General features: G+C 40.1%; 1 protein-coding gene across 2 annotated transcripts in view; it reads left to right on the forward strand.

Moving 5' to 3' along the window:
* Positions 1 to 744: 744 nt before the first annotated feature.
* The window catches only part of LOC134534960 (uncharacterized), a 56,803-nt gene continuing 37,639 nt past the window's right edge, over positions 745 to 19,908 (forward strand). For both annotated transcript variants that reach the window (XM_063373720.1, XM_063373721.1), the window contains exon 1: positions 745 to 1,026. In XM_063373720.1, the coding sequence (XP_063229790.1) occupies positions 843 to 1,026 (184 nt within the window). In that variant the 5' untranslated portion in view covers positions 745 to 842. The remainder of the gene's footprint in view (positions 1,027 to 19,908) is intronic.

The following is a 19,908-nucleotide window of genomic DNA, read 5'->3' on the forward strand; positions in this document are numbered from 1 at the left end:
GTAATTTAATATTACTTTAAATAAACATATAGATATAGCCTACCTAGTATGAAATAATCAATCCAATGGAATGAGCTATGTATATTGTTAATATTATAGCAATATGATAAATAAACAAAATGTATTCATGTATTTTTGCTTAAAGCACAATTTGTATAATCTAATAATTAGTAATTAAAAAAAAATAAATAACTTTCCACTGCCATGTATTGAACCAAGTTCCTTTAGCCTTTTAACTGCGCACTTTAACAAGTGAGATATGAAGCCAAATATAAGGTTGTTATAAAAGTATGTATTATACTTGTTATAATTAATACCATTTTCCTTATCTTTTTTTAAAACTTGAAATTACTCTCTATTATGACTCTTTTAGTTTACCAAATATGTTCCAGGGTTAGTTTCACTATCATAAAGTTTCATTTGGCACATCAGTATGTTTGGTTATGCCCCTTAATTTTCATGAAATTTACTATATATGGGTTTATGTCCAAACACGTGGGTCCGCCATCTTCCTGTGAAAATTTCGTTGCGTTCTCGTCATTTTTTTTCAACAACGTGCCCCAAAGAGTTGATTTACGGTACACAAGACTCTGTAATGGTACCGGTGCCATTGTTATGGTACGTTTGGATGCCACCCCAGCCGACCGGCGGGAGTCGTTCGCTACGGAAGAGGGGAAGGAAAGGAAAGGTTTTCGTCGCGATGGAGGGGGGAAAGGGGAGACGGCACCTCGGAAGGAGCGGGAAGCCGTGATAAAGCGGGCTGGCAGTCGGCAGAACGCGTTCGACAGTGCGAGGCTCTATTTTTTGCGCGAGCGGCGAGTTGCCTTGGCGCTATCTTCGCCATGTTGTTGTTGTTGCTGCTGTTGTTGTTCGCGCGGTCGTGTTGTTCGCTCTCGGCGGCAGCCGCGGACGTGCCGAAGCTGCCGGACACGTCCGGGATCGACTTCGTGCTCACGGACAGGTTGCACGTGGACAAGTTCTTCTCGCTGTGGCTCGTCTTCAACAATGACGAGATGCAGACGTCAGGTACAGTCGGACATCTTGGGAAAAAAAAGGGGTGGGGTGGGGGGGGGGGGGAGAATTAAGGAAATAGAAAATACAAAATAAAAAAAAAATATATTGATTATAAGTTGACATTAGAGGTCCGCGAGTATCCGGAAAAAAAATAAATATTCGTGAATAATTTAAAAATTTGACTTTTCAAAATGAATTATTCTTTTTTTTAATATGTGTTATCAATATGTCAGAATCATTCACAAAAAAAATAGTGAAAAAAATTAAAAATATTCATTGACAAAAATTAGATTTATTTCGTGCAAAATTATAAAACTCTTTTCATCTATAACCAGATCAACAAAGCAACTTTCAAAATTAAGATTTTACTGGTTTGTACATCCAGGTTTCTTTTTAAATTAATTTTACTCTACGCTTATTCTATGGTTCCATGTAAATTATCCCCCCCCCCCCGCCATTTTTTTTAATTTGCAGTTTTTTGGATATATTTTTCTTGGACTACTGTGAAGTGTGTGTGGAAAAAAAACTTTACTAAATTTCGACTAGAAAAATAATCTATGTTCATGAATATTGTGATATTCGAAGCAGTATTCGCAGAAGCCCAGTTGACATTAATTCATTACCTAGTGGTACTGCAAGGTTATAATGATAAATGGATATTAAACGATGAGTGTATATAATCAAAACTATGTTATAATTATTGCGAATAATTCTTCCGGCGGAAGCTTCTATGTTTTGGTCACGTTGCGTGTCTCTCCCCTCGTCAACGAACGAGATTCATTTTCATAGCTTTGTAGTTGTAACAATATTTGATAGTGGTCCTGTTTCTATTTTATTTCAATTTTTAAAAACTTCCCCTAAAAGCAATTTTTTTTTGCTTGATATTTTAGTGTTAGATTTGTACTAGAATAGGTTTTTGATAAAATTATTTTCCGAAAGTTTCCTGGGGTAGGATTCCATCTGGTTCGTGGGTTTGTTCCCGAAGCCTCGATTAGAGTCCAAGGTCGTACTCAGATGTCTCTAGAAGTGGAAAAGAAGATAAAGAAAATATAGAAAAAAATGTATTATTAAAATTTTTACTAACGGATTCACTATTGGTATTTCTGCACTTGGAAAGGAACTTAATTACGAAATAAGAGACACACTGTCATCTGTGATACACAATAACTACAGCCATGAAAGAGATCGAGTACCAAAAAAATCCATCCACCTTCCCCATTTCCTCTCTTCCTCACACCTTCCCCCCTTTCCAGCTTGATACGGCCTTGGTTATGACTGAGTTTCATGAGCACCGACTTGGTTACGTAAGTGGTTCGAAGCCCAGTTTCATCTTTGAGGTTGTGTCTGTTCATGACCGTACGACGTAAAACCACATCGAACAAACATACGAAACCTAATGGCAACCAATGAGATTTCATTTCAAGGTTACGAAATATTTAACTAACTATAATTTTTTTTTTTTCGAGATATTAGTGCCAACGGAATTTACACTTATAATAAAAATAAACGACAAAGTACTAATAAAACACTAGGGATTCTCATACTCAAAACAATTTTTGACAAATTTACAACATATACAAACATAGCTACCACGGCGTTCGTGACACTTCAGATTCCAGCCCCCTCCCCCTCCTGCTTCCCTACCCTTGTCTTTCTTTTTGTAAGTTTGATTAGGTTAAAACTGGTGGGTATATGCATAGCATTACCGGAAAACATTTTTGTTTGGAAGGCAGGTTTTCGCATTTTGGGCACCTAGGTAATGTAACTAAAATGAAAGTTTAGCAATGGCGTATGTCCAAAAGCTTACATCAAGTCATGCACTCCCATTGCACAAATCGTTCAAAGATAAAGTTTGATTAGCAGGCGCGTAATGAATGGGAGATATTACACCCCCCCCCCCCCCTCCCCACCCCCTCCGTGAATCACCAAAAAAATATTTAAAATGTCATTCCCACCATCCGCCCTTCCTCTTGGGATGAAATTTTGCTTACTTTCATTATGGTTAGATTAGGGCAGTGAAATTTCAAATCAAAAATCGTTAATATGTATTGTATTTTTGCAAAAAAAAAAATTCTAACCGCGAAGTTGCAAGAGCAACCAGCGAACTTCGTTTATGTTCGGGACTAATCGGGGGGTAAGTGAATCTTGGGCATTGCAACTTTGCGCCAGGGATACGGTAAGAACACAACTGGAGTGTAAATATCTGGTTGTAGGTGAAATGAGTGGAGCCAAGAGACGGAAACTGTCTTTGACTGCAGAAGTGTATTTTAAGCTGGCAACATAGTTATGAAAGTAATAGTTCGTATTCGGTATCGATTTATTAACGAAGAACAAAATTACGATAGTTAATCAAAACAAGCAAGAACATAATTTTATGGGTGTAAACGAACACAGCAAAATTGGTACATGAAATTAACGGCAAGAGGTGGCAAAAAAAAAAAAAATTCCGCCAGTTAATGTTCCACCACCTGCATACAAAAAGCCTAGTGAGGTGCAAGCGACTTCTTCCCATACGTCAACGGAGGACCCTAAGGCCCGTACTACAACGACACGGATTCGGATGCGGATCACTTAAACGGAGACGGATCTAACGGAACTGAGTTTGTACAATGGCACGCAGACGGAGACTGACTCAACAATGCTGAGTTCTTCCGTTTACGTTGCTCCGTGTGACCAATAGAAGCCGAGTAATTGGCTGTGGTGGTAGCCATGTTTGTTTATGTTCTAAATATGTTTAAAAAAAGTTATAATAATTATAGTACTCTATTATTACTTTGTCGTTTATTATATATGTAATATCTGCCCGTGCTATAATGTCGAAGCATATAATATATTTTTGACGTGACAACGTCAAATAAATCGATGAACGCCGGCTGCACGCACGAAGGATGACTCATTGTCCCGTTAAGCACATTGTCCCGTTGCACTTTGTCCCGTTACGCTCATTGTACGCTTGCGCCGCATCTATCTCTCTTCCACTTGATTGGAACAACCATCTATTTGACTTTTTCGAGGCACATTAAACTTGAAACACTCCCATTCCTTTCCTACTTTTCCTATCATCTTCCTATCCTTAACACAGATCGGAAGAAGTTAAATAGCAAACATGTTTAAAAGTTATAGTTAAAATAATCTCTTCGTTTAAGTAATAAACACATTTGAATTTATGAGTGCAAATCAAAGTAAATTTCTCAAATAAATTGTAGATTTCATTTCACTCCTCCTTTGTATGCATACAAAATAGTGATAATTCAATAAAAATGATTCAATTTTATTCATAAAAGTATGCAATCATTTCATCAATGTTTTGCTATGACGCCACGTTAAACTATCGTCCGTAAACCGACTTTACAGACAACCAATTTTTTTTAAAATTAAATTAATGCTTCGTAACATCGACACGAAACATCATTGGTTGCCATTTGTTACGTTTGTTCCGTGCATTGTGGAAGCAGCAGCGACGAGATGGTGTCATGTTCCGGGAGATCATAGTCTCGGTTTACGTGATCCGTCTCCCGTTTCCACGTCATTGTAGAACGGGCTTGGCGAACTGCGAAACCTGTAGTTTCGGCGTGAATTGATGCAACCATCTTCAAAGGAAGATTGACAGCCCATAAGCCAATAAATGACTTTAACACTAAAACACAGCATTGAGCTGCGGTAGTCGCGTTGTTCGCGTTGTTACTTTGGCGATCGTCCATGGTGCAAATGTTAGTTTCTTTGGGCGACCTTTTGTCACTTGGCTCGCGGGTGATTCGACAACGCCCTGGACGACTAGAAGGCCATGACTAGAGACCTGTATAATTCGCGATTTCAAATCCCTAAAGAATAGACTCCATGATCCTCTATGCACTCGTGCAAATTACATCTGATCATTGGTTACCGACTCGTAACACCTTTTGACTGGGATGATTGTGATTCGCTAATTCTTATGTTAAAGATATTTCATTGGCCCAGGGTCCTTCAGATAAACTGTAGCCCAATCACCGAAGCAAAATAATGTCAAAAGTATTTGGACTGTATCCTATCGCGAAATGATTCTGCGAATTTTGCAGGTCTCTAGTTATGACTAAACTCGTAAGAAAAATATCTCGCCGAGTTAACACATCAAATACTAACTTGGAATGGTATTTAGTTTTTTTTTTTTCAAGAATGAATTCAATTGGCATGGAGATCCGCACCGCAGGTTCACGACTGTAACAAACATGGAGACTGAAGAAAAAAAAAACCCTGCGAAACAGACGTGATGCGAAGAATGAAGGCCGCGATGTGGCAGCTAATATCACATTTTTGTGAACATGAAATATTTAATCGTACAGCAAACCGGAAAAAACAACTGGTCATTACAGGGTCGTTACCACAACGCCGAACGTACAATAACGCCGAATACCATAACAACGCCGAATGCCAAATTGACCGCAACGCCGACAGCTAGAAAACTGCTGTGTACTACAACGCCGAAAAATGTTGCTGGGGGGGGGGGGGGTGCACAGGAGCAAAATGAAAAACAACTGAATGAATTTGTGTGCTAACCTAACATAACCTGCAATGATATTTTTCGGGATTAATGTATTTCGGCGTTGTGGTAATTCGGCTTTGTGGTACACAGCAGTTTTCTAGCTGTCGGCGTTGTGGTCAATTTGGCATTTCGGTGTTATGGTTTTCGGCGTTATTGTACGTTCGGCGTTGTGGTGCGTCCCCGTAATTACTTACCCAACCGACATACGACACCCATGGTTGTTCACAATAAGTTTGTTTAAACGGACCAGAACAATAAACATTGTTTTGATCCAACTTTAATATTTATTCCCCAAACGTTAATATACGTGAACGTATTTTCCGAGACTTCCCAAACGAATTCGTTAAATATATAGTCTCAAAAAAAAATACTCGAACAATGATTTTATTTTCACTGCACCAACTCAGCCAAAACACGCGGAAACCAAATTATTACGCTATATTTCAGTAACATCACGCCCGCGACGCCATTTAAAATACAACTTTATAATCTGGAAGTCTGTCTGCGATCCGCCGTTTTTGTCACTGTCGCCGTGTTAACTGCGATTTTCGGAATTACATCATCATTCCTGCTCCGTCAAGCATCCCACTGCAGGGAGTAGTAGCACCTTTGGCTACGCTGTGATGAGTCATCGCCTGGGCTTGCCGCTACCGGAGTTTATATAACTTCAATGATCGTCCCACTGGTGGACTGAGAGGTTGGCCAACCTTGGCGTGGTTAAGAAGAGCAGGGCCCGCTTTGTGATTCCGCCCACGTTCTGGCTCGGTCTGGCTCGGTCTATGCGGTCCCCAGAACCCCCCTCCTCTTCCTTCTTCTTCTTTCTTCTTCTTCTTCCCCCTCCACACTTGTTTCATACCTTCTCGTCGCACCTCACGGCCGCTCTCTCTGTCTCCGGAGGTGTCAACGACTTCTTCCCCCCGCGCGAAGCCTTTCTCGCGGTCCGACGTGCTAACTGTTCTCTCTGCCGGCAGAGCGCACGCGCCTGACCCACAACTGCATTGCGTCTCATTCGTCGCCAGTTGCACCATTCTGCTCTTAGATCTGCGATCCTGTGATCTTAGCCCCGAGAATCATTCTTCTAAAACGTAAACGTCCAACACATGCCGGGAAACTACAAGATCGCAGCTGGCGTGAACTATAGTTAGTTCAAATCGGCGACAACAAGTAGCAGCATCGTCGGAAGGAATGTCAGGTGCATTTTTTCTCGTTGGTGCAGAGCTGGAACGACATGGAAGTCGCTGCAGTCGGATTGCGACTCGGCGAGCAAATGGTTGATGCGATTGCCACAAGATAGCAGCAGCACATATAGTCGCTGGCTTATCTTTTGAAGTTCAAGAACGACTTAAACACATTCTGGTATTTAAAAGTAAATACCAAACGAATGTCGGAAATATGAATGAGTTTTGACTTAAAAAAACTATTATTTGATATGTAAAGTAATCATTACGAAATAAAATATTTAAGCATCTCATACATTTAATATATGGGTATCTTTCGCGTGAGAAGAGTTTGTACCACTAAAGTAAGTAAAATTTTTGATATGTTTATTGTATTCGATCTGAAATTTTGTAAATAATACTCATAGTATTCACGTCTGATTAAAATTTACGTGCGCTAAGTCCGTGAAAATGCCGGCCATAACCCCCTGGCGCGGTGTCCACCCGAGAGTCGGTTCACGTCGAAGTTCCCCAACAATGATCTTCGCTCAGCGCTCACAGCACAATGGCGCGACAGAACATGTGGTCGAACGATGAAGATCAAACCAGCTTATGACTTGGAGATCACGCCTGAACTCTATTTCGGATTACGTACCATGGGACGATCCAAATGGAAGGGTTGACCGGGTGAATCGATTCATAGCCGAAGTGCACTTAAAAATTAAGACAATACCTACCTACCTACCTACATACATACATACATACATACATACATACATGCATACATACATACACACATACACACATACACACATACACACACACACACACACACACAGATGAAATGAAAACGGGCGAGAGTGCAGCCATTATATATATATAATGGCTGCACTCTCGCCCGTTTTCATTAGGTGGAACTAACGACTACTGATTAAATCATAACCTGTATATTCGTTTTTTTTTTTTACTTAACCGTGTTCACATCGGCCTACAGGTTAAGATTTGTAATACCCCTAGTGTCTTAAAGAATAATTGAATAATAAGGTTAAAAGATTTGGAAGCTTTGATAACTGGGGCCCTCAATTAATAACAATAAAAGTCAACAACAGAGGCGACACTAGGAGTAAACAAAGAAAATTTAGAGACTCCCTACGAATACTTGGGAGTAAAAGGATCGTTATTATATATTAAATAAGTAAAAACAACTGTTACGTCTATAGACTTCCTTATTTTATTAATCACTGTTCTTTTTTTTTATAGATTAAATTTTCCTTAGTAAAGTCTGTTTTTCATTGATAAGTGATCTTATTTACATAACTCACAATTACACTTATTATATGATATTCCTTAACGTTATTTACGATAGGGCCGGCCCTGAATGTATAACAAAAATTAAAATATTTAAAAACAAGAATGAAATTAACATTGGTAACTTTAAAGATTGTACATATAGTCCTTCCAAAACATAATATAAATTTCTTCTCCTCGAACTGCTTTTTACTGTCCGCTGTCTTAACTGGGTTACACTAATCTTGGGTTCGTGAATAAAAAGATAGAATTATGCGGGTATCACCCGGGGCTGTAGGTAGACGGTGATCAAGGTAGTAGGCCTAATGATGTTGGATTCTGCGCAGGAACCGACTCCAGAGGTTCTGGCAGAGGATTTTGGTTGCCCCAAACTTGGAACCCTGTCTGAAACAGAAGTCCAAATTCCAAAGAATTAGACCTGTTTCCAGACAGTATGCTTAAATGGCGCAAAAGGCCAATATAAGGAAAATTAAAGGGGGGGGAGGATGACGTCAAGACTTACCAAAACAGGGTGTTGGTCCTGGCGCTCAGGAGAGGGCGTCTCGTCTTCGCAAACTCGAACCACGATTCGCGGTAGCCTCGGAAGTCATCACGAATAATTAGAAAAAATAATTTATATAAAAATACTAAGTTTCTCTACTTTCAACTAAACTACTGACTGGTTAATTATTTTAGCTAGGGACTCCATCCCTTTAGTCTGAGAAGACTACATAATATACGATGTCGATGATTCGCAGAAGATCGCAGATACAAACGGTACCAGTCAGTCAGGAGGTGCGCACCGAAGTCAGTTCAAAGCGGGATATCACCAGAATATCATAAGCGCGGGTTCTCTAGAGAATGGGAGGGGGGTTAGGCTCTGAGCCGAAAATTACCGAGCCCACCCGAAGGTGTCCGGCATAAAAAAATATATCTTACTGGAGTGACTGCGCGACTGAGGCACTATCTTTTGGTGGCGAGAGGAAGTACTAATAAATCGACTTGTGACCGACGAGAGTGTCAAGCTAGGGGGTAATGGAGTAACCAGTGGTGCCACCTAGCGGCCTGAGACATAAGGAGGGGAAAGGTTGTCTTTACCTCCGCGCGAGCGCGGTAGTGTCGGCGCCGCCGACGCCTCACAAGTGGCATTAGTTACCACAGCCGTCGCTAGGTGTCGTTAAGGTGCAGAATCGTAACTGCGGCTGTCAAGCCTGAGATGGCCTTGAGTTCGGTTAACGTACCCGAGCGGTCGTCGCTCCTAGCCACTTCTGAGAAGAGAGGGTGGGTGAGCAGGCGGGGGGTGGCTTCAAAAAACGCATGGTCTGTGGGACACAAGGCCCACGGGATCCTCCTGTCGTGTCTTGCTGCTAGTGAACCTTATACCGATTCGTGACAGAGTTAGCAGGGCTCAGCACTGCTTCACAAGCTGCTATAGGCAAAAGAAGACCCGCGAAGAAATAACGTTACCGGCTCCGACGTGCCTGGAGGCGGGAGAAATATTAGCCAGAATGCTAGCCTAGCATGAGGCTGGGAAAGAAAAACAGCTCGCCTCTGAGAACAGAGGCTGAGGGCCTGGCCGTAAAGAAAATAAGATGAGAGAAAAAAAAATATTTCCAAAAATATTTAAGATTACAAAATTTTTTAAATAAAACGTGCCTAAATCCCTAATACACGGCACAGATTATAATTCTGAAAGTTTTTTCGGTCGTAAACCCGCCTTAATAGGTGGCCGCCTGATCGGGCGCACGAGCTCTAAAAGCGCCGGGGGGTCGCTAAGGGCGACACTGGCTCGCACATCACACGCCTCTTCGCCTCTGCGCGCCAGGCACGTGAAATGTCGTTGCAGTCTTCTGGTAGCGCCTCTACGAGACTTTCAGCGGCGGCCCTAATATTTAATGGTGGAATATTGGAAATAACGGCTCCTTGCTTCGTTCCTATACCACTTTCAATTCTGTGTGTAGAGTTTATTCATACCAACAAATGTCAGTGCAAACACCCGATTTGGCCCTTTTCACTGTCCAAAAAAATACTGGTTATAAACGAAACCATGGAACCAAACTTGTAGATATATATATATATATTTGTAAATGGAACATAATTATTCATGTAAAATTGCGGTTGTTTGTCAATTTCTGCATTTACGTGAAAACGAATCACTACAAAAGTGTGTTAGCAGTAATACTGGGTTCGGATTCTTACCCGGCCTTTTATGCTATGTGTTCCCCCAAATACCTCCAAAATGAAGTCCAATTACTGAAAATTCTATTTTCTTTTCCATGATTAAATAAATGTGCCAGAATGAAACACTAATTAAAATATAAAATTATGCACCAAAAACGTGATTTATATATGTACGCAAAAATTATGCAAAAATAACCGTATTATTATTGTGTTGTACAATGTTACAATATATTTATTGTAGTATTAAAAACTCTTTCTTGGCAAATGATTTCAAAGTAATCTGATTGTGAAAGTGCAGAAAACATTTTTTCCTGTGTGTGTGTAGAGCGGTTTGTAAATGGCGCGTTGTTGACAACGTGGAAAATCTGCACGCGGGATTGGCGACCTTAGCAGGGGTCGTGAGAAGGAGAGAAGACAGGATGGAGGGAGGTTTGATTTTTTTTTTACCTAACTGAAACTAAGTATATTTTGGAGGGGTCCGGGTCAGGGAGGGACCTAGGTGCGTCTCAGGTCGAAGCCTATACGCCTAGTCATGCTGGGATTAGCCATGCAGGGAGAGGGTCGCATGCATCATGTGCTAGGAGGGGGATTGGCCAGCCATGGCAACGATTGGCGCCATGACTAACTCCCCTCACTCTTAAATCTAGACTATAACTAGAGATAGGTTGGGCCCAGGTAAAACCTGCATAGACACAGCCAGGGAAAACCCTGGACACATTCATGCGGGATTCAAATTGGCATGCATTACGTGTAGGAATTTACAGGAGACAGAGGATGGTCTGGATGAAGTGTTGGACAGAGTAGATAAAAGTCTACCATGCGGAGGTTAGGCACTTGGACTGGGGGGTTGGGTGGTGGGGGGGGGGGGGGGTTCCGCGTGTAGCCGAGGCGTTCCGAGAAACAAGCGGAGTCGTGCGACGTGGTCAGTTCCGGCCATCCAAGGACGACCGCCCGGGGCATGATGTAAAGAAGAGGAGGTGAAACCGTGCGCAGGTTTTCCCCCTCCACGCGCTCCCTCGCTACGTCACCTTGGTTGTAGCCAGCGCTCTTCTTCCAGGCGCTTCCCGTCCATTTCATCTGCGTCTCGTGCGAACGTAGTTTTATGTAGTTGAAATGCCAAATTGTGCAGTGTTCGGATGTCACAATCATTTCAAAAAGACTCGAGATTCTGGCATAAAATCTTTTTCTTTTCCAAAAAATGAAAATCTTTGCAAAAAGTCGGTGAACGTATGCAAAAGAAAGGACACATTCTGTGTTAGCAGAGGTAAGTTTAAAAAAAATGTGAATTTAAGTAGATATGTAACTTGTTTTATAAGACGAGTATTTATTTTTAATTTTTTATATGATTAACTGTAGGTTAATATTATGTCAAGGAATATATTTCGTGCAAAATACTGAGTTCTTATCTATAATAATAAAGTATTTCGCGGTAGAAAGGTTATTTATTGATTTAATTTATTAAAAATGAAATCTCAAAGTATATAAACCCATTAATAAAAACTCAAATCAATTGTTTTTAAAATGTTTGTGTGTTCGGGCATCAGCGAGAACTACAGAATTTATTTATTTTTCACTTTTTCTTCTTTGTTATAGAACTAAGCTAAACACTAGGTTGTGTAGTATTAATAAAGGGGGGGAAAATATTTCATCAATGCATGTAAACAAATCGAATGAAAGTAGGAATGTGAACCCCTATATATCAAAAAGAAACATGCGCATTTTTTCTATTGTTCACAATGTTCTCTTTAATGGAGTGGGGAGGACATTTGATATCATTACGTTTAAATATATTTAAGTATACACGCAAAACCGTGAAATAAGAATTATAAAATATACAAAAAATAAACAGGCTTACATACAACCGAGGTCTAATATGTTTGTTTTAAATGAATTCGTTTAGGCTTTGGAAGAAGTTAATTTTTATTTCATTACGATATGTATTTAACTTAGTATTGTTAATGCAAAATACCGCTCAAAATGCGGTGCGTGAATGTGAATTACTTTTCTAGTTACATGTAATGATACTGATTTTAATAATATGTTAGTTACCTAAAGGTATTTTAAAATTTCAGCATTACAATCTGCTTGTGTTGTATTATGTTGTTGGTTTACACACAATAATGAAAATTAACGTAAATGAATTCATTGTTATCTAATTTTGTCTTTGAAAATTTTTCCATTCAAGCGTTTAGATAATGGTACAATTTTGTTTCGTCTCCCAATGTAAGAGTTTGTGTTTACGCCTTAAATAACATTTAACGCGTTAAAAAAACTGACGTTTTAAATACTTAAAAATAAGGTTTGCAGGGACCATAGCTCGTGCCCTCCCACCCATCTAAGAAAAATATACATTGATTAATAACGACTTTTGCAGTAATAAACAGGCATCATACTAGGCCCAGACTCACGCCCCCCCCCCCCCCTCCCCATAATTCCTGGATCCGCTCCTACTGTGTCTACAATCCTAACACTAACACAACTCGGCTATAACTGAAAACAGTGTAGCACATAAGTTTGCATGTTTGTAGGTATTCATTTTTGTAGATTCTATAACTATAAAGCGCATGAGATATATAAAAACACAGCTATGTATTGAAAATTGGACATGTGGACATTTGCAGCGCGGCCTTGGAACAGTAATTATGGAGGGAAGTGGCTTTTCCGTAAAACTAATTATAAGTGGGAAAAATGGTATTTCCGATTTTAATGTTTCGACGATTACAATGATTTTATTATATTTAAATATTTTTTATATTTTTAAAGTTTTTATCACACCATTTCCCTTGAATTTATTGCCTTCAAATCATTTTAGTATTACAGAATCCAGGAGGAATTTTGAAACGCCAATTTTAAGGGGAATTAGATGAACTTAGATATTTATTTTGTAATTTTTTTCCATGGAAAGGCCGTGACTCTCTTCAATTGTCTTATCAAATTATGCGAGTGCCTGCAAATGCACAATGTACAGGCGGTAAAACAATACTTATTTTGTTATAACATGGAACTCTCAGTTATAAAAATTATAGAAAGCAACATTTTTGAGTTTTCAGAAGTTAACGTTATAAAAATGGAGAAATAAACACCTACAGCCAAGGTACACGCGTTAAAATTACATTCAAATACCTATGAGGGACGGGAGTTCTTCAAGCCATTATGAATCGATTTTTGATTTAATAAAATGTAGTGTAGAATGAATACGGGTTTTGTGAAATATTTACTGGCGAGTTATTTTGCAATTGAGCTATTTTTAGTAATCAACCAGCAATTATGTGCCCTGTTTTAACGCACAAATTTGCTTGGGGGATTTGAAAACTATTAGGTTTTTCCTCTCCAAGATAATAAACAAATTCAACCTTTTCGTTTTCTTTGCCGTGAAAAAAAAAATTTAATGCCTGCAGGCTGTTTTTGCTGAAAATTGTAGAGCTATTTGGTTTAGTAATATGTTTTAAATATATTTTTTAAATATACTTTCTATCATTATTTACGCTTTTGTTTAATGTTTGTAACTAAATAAAATTAAAATTAGTAAATAAATCAAAAGCGCTTATGTTTATGTAAATTACAAATACGTATTTATTGAAACTTTGCTTTGTGTCAGATGCTTTATTTTGTAATATGTTTGTATTATTATTTGTCGCCTGCATCCTGAATGTTTATTATATATATTTTATTAATATTCATAATAAATATTTTCAAAGTATATTCATTCCAATTCCCATTAACATTCTGTGTTTACAAGACCCAATAAACATTTTGAAGTGATGAAACAGCAGAAAGATATTGCTTCGTTGATTTTATTATTAATATAAACCCAGTGTTTGCAAGCTAATACATTTATTTAAACTGTATGTTCTAAATGCATGCTAAACAATGCACATAGCAAAATATGTAGACGCTTCGTGGTCACTCTTACTATTCAAACGATTGTAAATGAACTTTCTGTGCGTCGTATTCCCGTAAGCGCGCTGCGTGTACACCGGGCGGTGCGACCAAGGTGACGTAGTGCGCAGTGGAGGACGAGTTTGGGCGGCCGAACGGTTTCACCTCCTCTTCTTTACATCATGGCCCGGGGAAATACGAGACTCATGCGCCCATCACACCTTCAACCTTTTCCACACCCTTCCAACCCCTCCCCTCCCACAACCGGCTAGATGACATGCGACCGACGACTTCCCGTCCGGGTCTTTTTCTCCCACAGTCCGTCGCTCGACTTATTTCCGTTCCCACGGACTCAGCGGCGAGTACAAAAAGGGGGGGGGGGGGGGAGGAGGAGGAGGATATGAGTCAGTGTTTCAGTACTCGCCAGAGATGTGTCACGTAGCGAAATACGTGTGTTCTCTGGTGTTGCGAATGCACTTAAGGCCCGTTTGCAGAGTCAGGCGAGGAACTCGGCAGGTTAAGGCCATATTTCACAGATTTTTTTAAAAATTTTCCTTGTAAAAGAGCTGTACACGAACACTTTAAAATTGTAGTTATTTTTTGTCTAAAAATAATAATTCTCAAAATATTTCACTTCAATGTTGATAATTCAGTGCTTTGGGGGGTACTATTGTTTTGATTAACTATCCATTTTTTCCCTAAAGAATTGTATTTGATGTGATCTGTAGAAAACGCCCAACAAAATAACTTATTATGGAAGGGATATAAAAATTACTGAATGTTTTCTGTACTCATTAGTGTTGATTGAATTAGACTTTATTATTTTGATAAAAACCACCATTAATCTTTTATGGAAAAATTTAAGATTTTGCTCATTGCTAGTTTGAAACTTAATCTGTAAAATAAAATCAATTATATGTTTTAAGTAATTTGCAACACTAAAAAAAATATCCACTTTTGCGAGCGAAAGTGGTCAAAAGCCAACATCACATATACTAACAAACAGTTGATGAGAAAGGAAACAAGACAAAACAAATAATTAAATCACAAAAAAAAAAGTAATCACTGAAGAACTGAAACTTTTAAGTCAAAAGACATAAATAAATACGACACAAACGATTAAACTGTATAAACGAGAATATACAAACATTTTGCCTAATAATCAAGACTTATAGGGACTCGTCTAGTCGGGGTGTATGTGTGAGGCGAGATAAGCGCGACGCTCGCTGGTGCTTCTAGCGCGGTGTCGCCTCTAAGCGCAAGGCTCTAAACTGGCGCGCAGTCTTCTCGTCGTGCATAGGACAACTGTGAAATTATTTGAGCGGTGACCGTAACGTCATATGGCGTAGAAACGAAGATTAAGGTGTAATGCAAGTCCCTTTGAATGCTTTCAAGAATCTGTATCTTTTTTTTTTTTTTCACTACTAAAAATTTCTCCGAAAACACGCTCTTTTTTTTAAGTATTATTAAAATTACAGTTTAAAAACTTAATCCGAAATCAAGAGTACTTTTTGGCCCCCGGCGAGCTCTTGAATGTTTTTCGTAAACAGGCCTCCACTCGGACATCTTTGAGTAGTTTGTAAATCGCGTTGTTTTTCATGAAGCTCAGCACGCCGTGTGTGTGTATGTTTAGGCGGGGGCCTTAAGGAATTGGTAGCCAACTGTAAAAATGTCAAATTTTAAAATATTTAACGACGCGAAAGAAAATTACGAAGTTGAGGTGAAGAGGTGGTAAGCGCCTAAACGACCGTTAAAATAATTTTCTGCCAGAGAAATGTCCGTACGAGGTCCGAGATACCGAAGAGTAAAAGCCCGTGCAAATGAACTCGCTCCGTTGATTACGTGGCAACCGAGAATCGAGTGATGCCTTCCCCCCTCCCTTCTCAAAATTCATGGTCTGCGCCGTCCCAAAACATTGGACGAAGCTTACTGCTTGTATCGTGGACTTCCGAGTGAGGTAGCGGATAAGCACTGCCTTGTTGGGACACAACCGTAACCTAACTCGCTAGCCGTGTCCAAACTGAATCCCATTAACGGAAACAGATCGGCAAACTGCTTTAATGAACGGCGCCCTGCGCGAGGCTAGAAACTGCGGTTCCGACGCATTCCAGCGGACGTTCCGTGACCATCGATACAATTGTTACCGGGGGGGGAATACTAGAGATAAGCATCACCATCAAACATAAATAAAATCCGCCTTTGTAATTTTATCAAGTACTTTATTGAAGTTGCAGTTTTTTTTTCTTGTCATGGCCATTAAAGTGTGCGGAATGTATTCCCAGATAGTTTCATTTGGCACACCAACACGCTTGGTTCATCCGCCCTCTGTACGAAGTCAAAACATAACGCGGGATCTGGGCAACAGATCGGCAACTGATAGGTCACCAAAATCCGTTCCCTAAAAAAAGTAAGGGACTGGTCTTGTCCTATCGTGCACCAGGAATTATGTTTGGGTACAGGTGTAGCATATTCAGAAATTTTTCTCTCTTGGAATAGCGGTCTAAATGACGTGTGTTTTATGTAAGTTCACACTTGCGAACTATCAGGTGTGGTCAAGCACCGTTCCCGCAACGTTTTGGACTGTGACGACATGGCGACGGTAATGTTAAAAAAAAGTGACTAACAACGTCACAGAACGCAGTCTCCTTGTTCATTCCTAACTCCGTGTATGTATGTCGGCTGGATGGATATCTGCCCCCTCCTCTTCTCTCTTTCCCAATCGCCGAATGGTAACGAGGCTCGTTATTCAATTGTCGGCTGGTCTGCTCCCGTCCCTACAGGTGGTCGTAGCGCTGACTGCGGCCGCGCCAAAAACTATTTTGTGGCCTCACATCCTTCCTTACTTATTGTAGTGTAACATCTTAGGTCTCGGTGTACGGCTTTTGGTAGGAGTGATTTCATCAATGGAACGGAAGTCAAAGGAACGTGAATGTGTAACGAACACGTTGTTTGTCATCCGTGGCGGAATGGCGCTAACCAAATATCACGGTGACAAAAGGGAAAATCTATATAGCGTTAACGGGTTATTGAATTTTTAAAAAGACGCGCAGTGTTTTAATAACAATTCCTTGTCGGAAATCAGGTCAAAAGCCGGGTTTTAGTTTTTTCCCCAAATCTTTCTCGCTTTTATCGGATCAGTTTCATTATATATTACTTTTTTATGTAAAGCTTATTTTATGTAAAATTTTAATGTATGATGTAATAGCAAAAAAAAATCGTGAATATCGGGGGACGTACCACACGTATCGGTGTGCCAAATAAAACTTTATGGTAGCGAAACTATGATGGTATACATTTTGTACATTTTAATGGTCATAACGAGAAATAATCGCATCTTAAAAAGTACTTGAGAATATTAGAAAGGACGTTGTATTTTTGTCCAACGGTGCTGCTATTTCTGGCATCTTTTGCCGTAACAATTGTATGGATGGCTGCGAAACGTCTGCTAGAATGCGTTGAAACCAGTTTCTAGCCTCGCGCAGGGAACCGTTTATTAAAACTGTTTGCCGATTTCATCCCTTACTGGGAATTCGTTTTGGACACGTTCTGGAATACGGCCCGCGACTTAGGTTACGCGTATACCGCCCTAGAACACGCCAACTTTGCTCTACGCTTTGAATATATATACTGTATAGAAGTCGCGAGTGGATAGGATTTACTCTACGTTTTTCAGAAGCGTATGATGAGCAGCTTGGGAACTTCACCGCTGCAGTGCGCTGCCGTAACGCCCTATATCGTCTTAGTTGTTATTTACACGTTAGAGCGCAGCGCTGTCGCCCGCTGTCATTTCCCGCACCCCTCATCTATCATTCACTGCAGCTCAACGTCGTTCAACGGGAGGGGGAAGGGGTGTTTGAAGAGTTCGACACTTGTCCGCTAGGGACCACCACAAGTCGATGCCCTAGAGATGGTGGCGATTGCGGCGGTGAATTAACCAACTACCTCAAAACCGTATTATAAATTTTAACCTGGGCTGGCGACTTCTATACAGTATATATATTCAAAGCTCTACGCGAACTACAGACAGACAAACTCTCGCCTTTTACCAATATTGTAATTTTTTTTTATTTTGTAAGAATATTGAAAGAATTATTTGTTCGATGAGGTACAAAGTGACACAGAAAAACGGGAACGTTTGGCAAACAATTAACAATAGAATACATGCAACAACACGAGATTTTATTGACGGTTATTGAACCATTACAACTTGCCTTTTAAGAAAACAACAATCCAAATCATCAATTATGACAATGAAAATTACGTCCTGCAAATGGAGACCATTCTTCTAATCTGTTGTTCAGGTTGCCCATTGACCACTGCAACATCTCAGCTGGGATGCCATGAATTCAGTCTTCAATTGTTTGTTTCAATTAATCCAGTGTGCTTGGCCGGGTCGTGTTAGACCCGACTCTTTAGACACAAGGGGGAAAAAAATCACAAAAACTGATAAATCAAATCGATAATTTGGATTGTTTGTTCCTTTAAATGCAAGTTGTAATGTTCCAATTACTGTATATACAATTTTTAGTTGCATGTTTTCTATTTTTAATAAATTGTTTTCCAAAAGTTTCCCGTTTTTCTGTGTCAACTTGTATATGTCGAAACAGCTACAACTTTACCGCGAACACAGAGCAGGTGCGTGCGTGCTTGTATTCGAAGAGATCTGCCACGTTGCCAGTGGTGTGTGTTGGAAAATATGGGGGAGGGGGGGATGGGCAGGAGTAGGGTTTGGGAGAGGGGAGGGGTGGTGTAAATTTGGCGCCGCCGCGTCGAGGGAAGCCAGCCTCTTGCAGCGCCCGGATGTCCGGGTGTCGCCTTCGCGAACCTACAGACAGCGTTCGTCACGCGCGCGTCCGGTTCGCCCACGTGCACCGCTTCTTCCTTCCTTCTTCCCCTCTTCCTCCCGCCGGGCCGGGGCCGCTCCCATAGAGCAGAGATTATGTAGAGGCCGCTCCCATAGAGCAGACGTTATGTAGATCGTGCCCGCTGCACCCGCGAGCTGCCACGCGGGTTAAAAAGGTGGACAGCTTAACACTTCAATAAAACCCATCGAACGATGAAACAATAATATATTCAATGATACATCGTGCTTTCAAGAATCTGTACCGGTCGTTTTCATGCCTAGAAATTAATCTGAAATGACACATTTTAGCGGTTTTCATTTTTTTTTAATATAGGTTTTAAAAAGGTGTAATGGAGTCTTCCAGTACTCGCCAGTGATATGTAAACATCTAAATACGCAACTCGGACACGAAATTTAAAGCATAATTAAAAATAATAATGCCGTGTGTGATAATTTTTGATTAATAAAGTATTAGCTATTCAAGTACATACCAAAAAACATTTTACGCGAATCACACATTTATTTTCTGCGCCCGCAGCTAAAATTCATTGCCTGAATCGTAAACGTTGCTTGCCACCATCACCCGCAGATGGCAGCACGAAACAAACTGAAATTTTAAAACTATTACAAACCACTCCGATAAAAGCGAAACAAGATTTAAAAAAAATAATAAAAATCTTTAACCCCGGCTGTGGACCTGATTTTCGACAAGGAATTTTATTTAAATGCTTCCTGGTTTTGTTGGCACTGTAGTGTTTCCTTTCGTGTTTGTGAACTTTGGTACGCGCCGTCCGCCACAGATGGCAGCACCGTGGTTGTTGCACGGGAAGCCTTCTTTTCACAGACGAGAGAGCCAAACGCCCGATCGTGCATCTTCAGTTTTTTTTTTGTTCATTGTAATAGGTTAGGTTAGCTACATTATAAATACTTTAAAACATTGTGGACGGTTGATTTGGTTAGGATAGCTACATTAAAGATACTGTGAAATCATGTAAACGGTTTTCTAGCCCTGGATAGCTACATATTAA

Source organism: Bacillus rossius, chromosome 8 (genome assembly GCF_032445375.1).
Source record: "Bacillus rossius redtenbacheri isolate Brsri chromosome 8, Brsri_v3, whole genome shotgun sequence".
NCBI lineage: Eukaryota > Metazoa > Arthropoda > Insecta > Phasmatodea > Bacillidae > Bacillus > Bacillus rossius.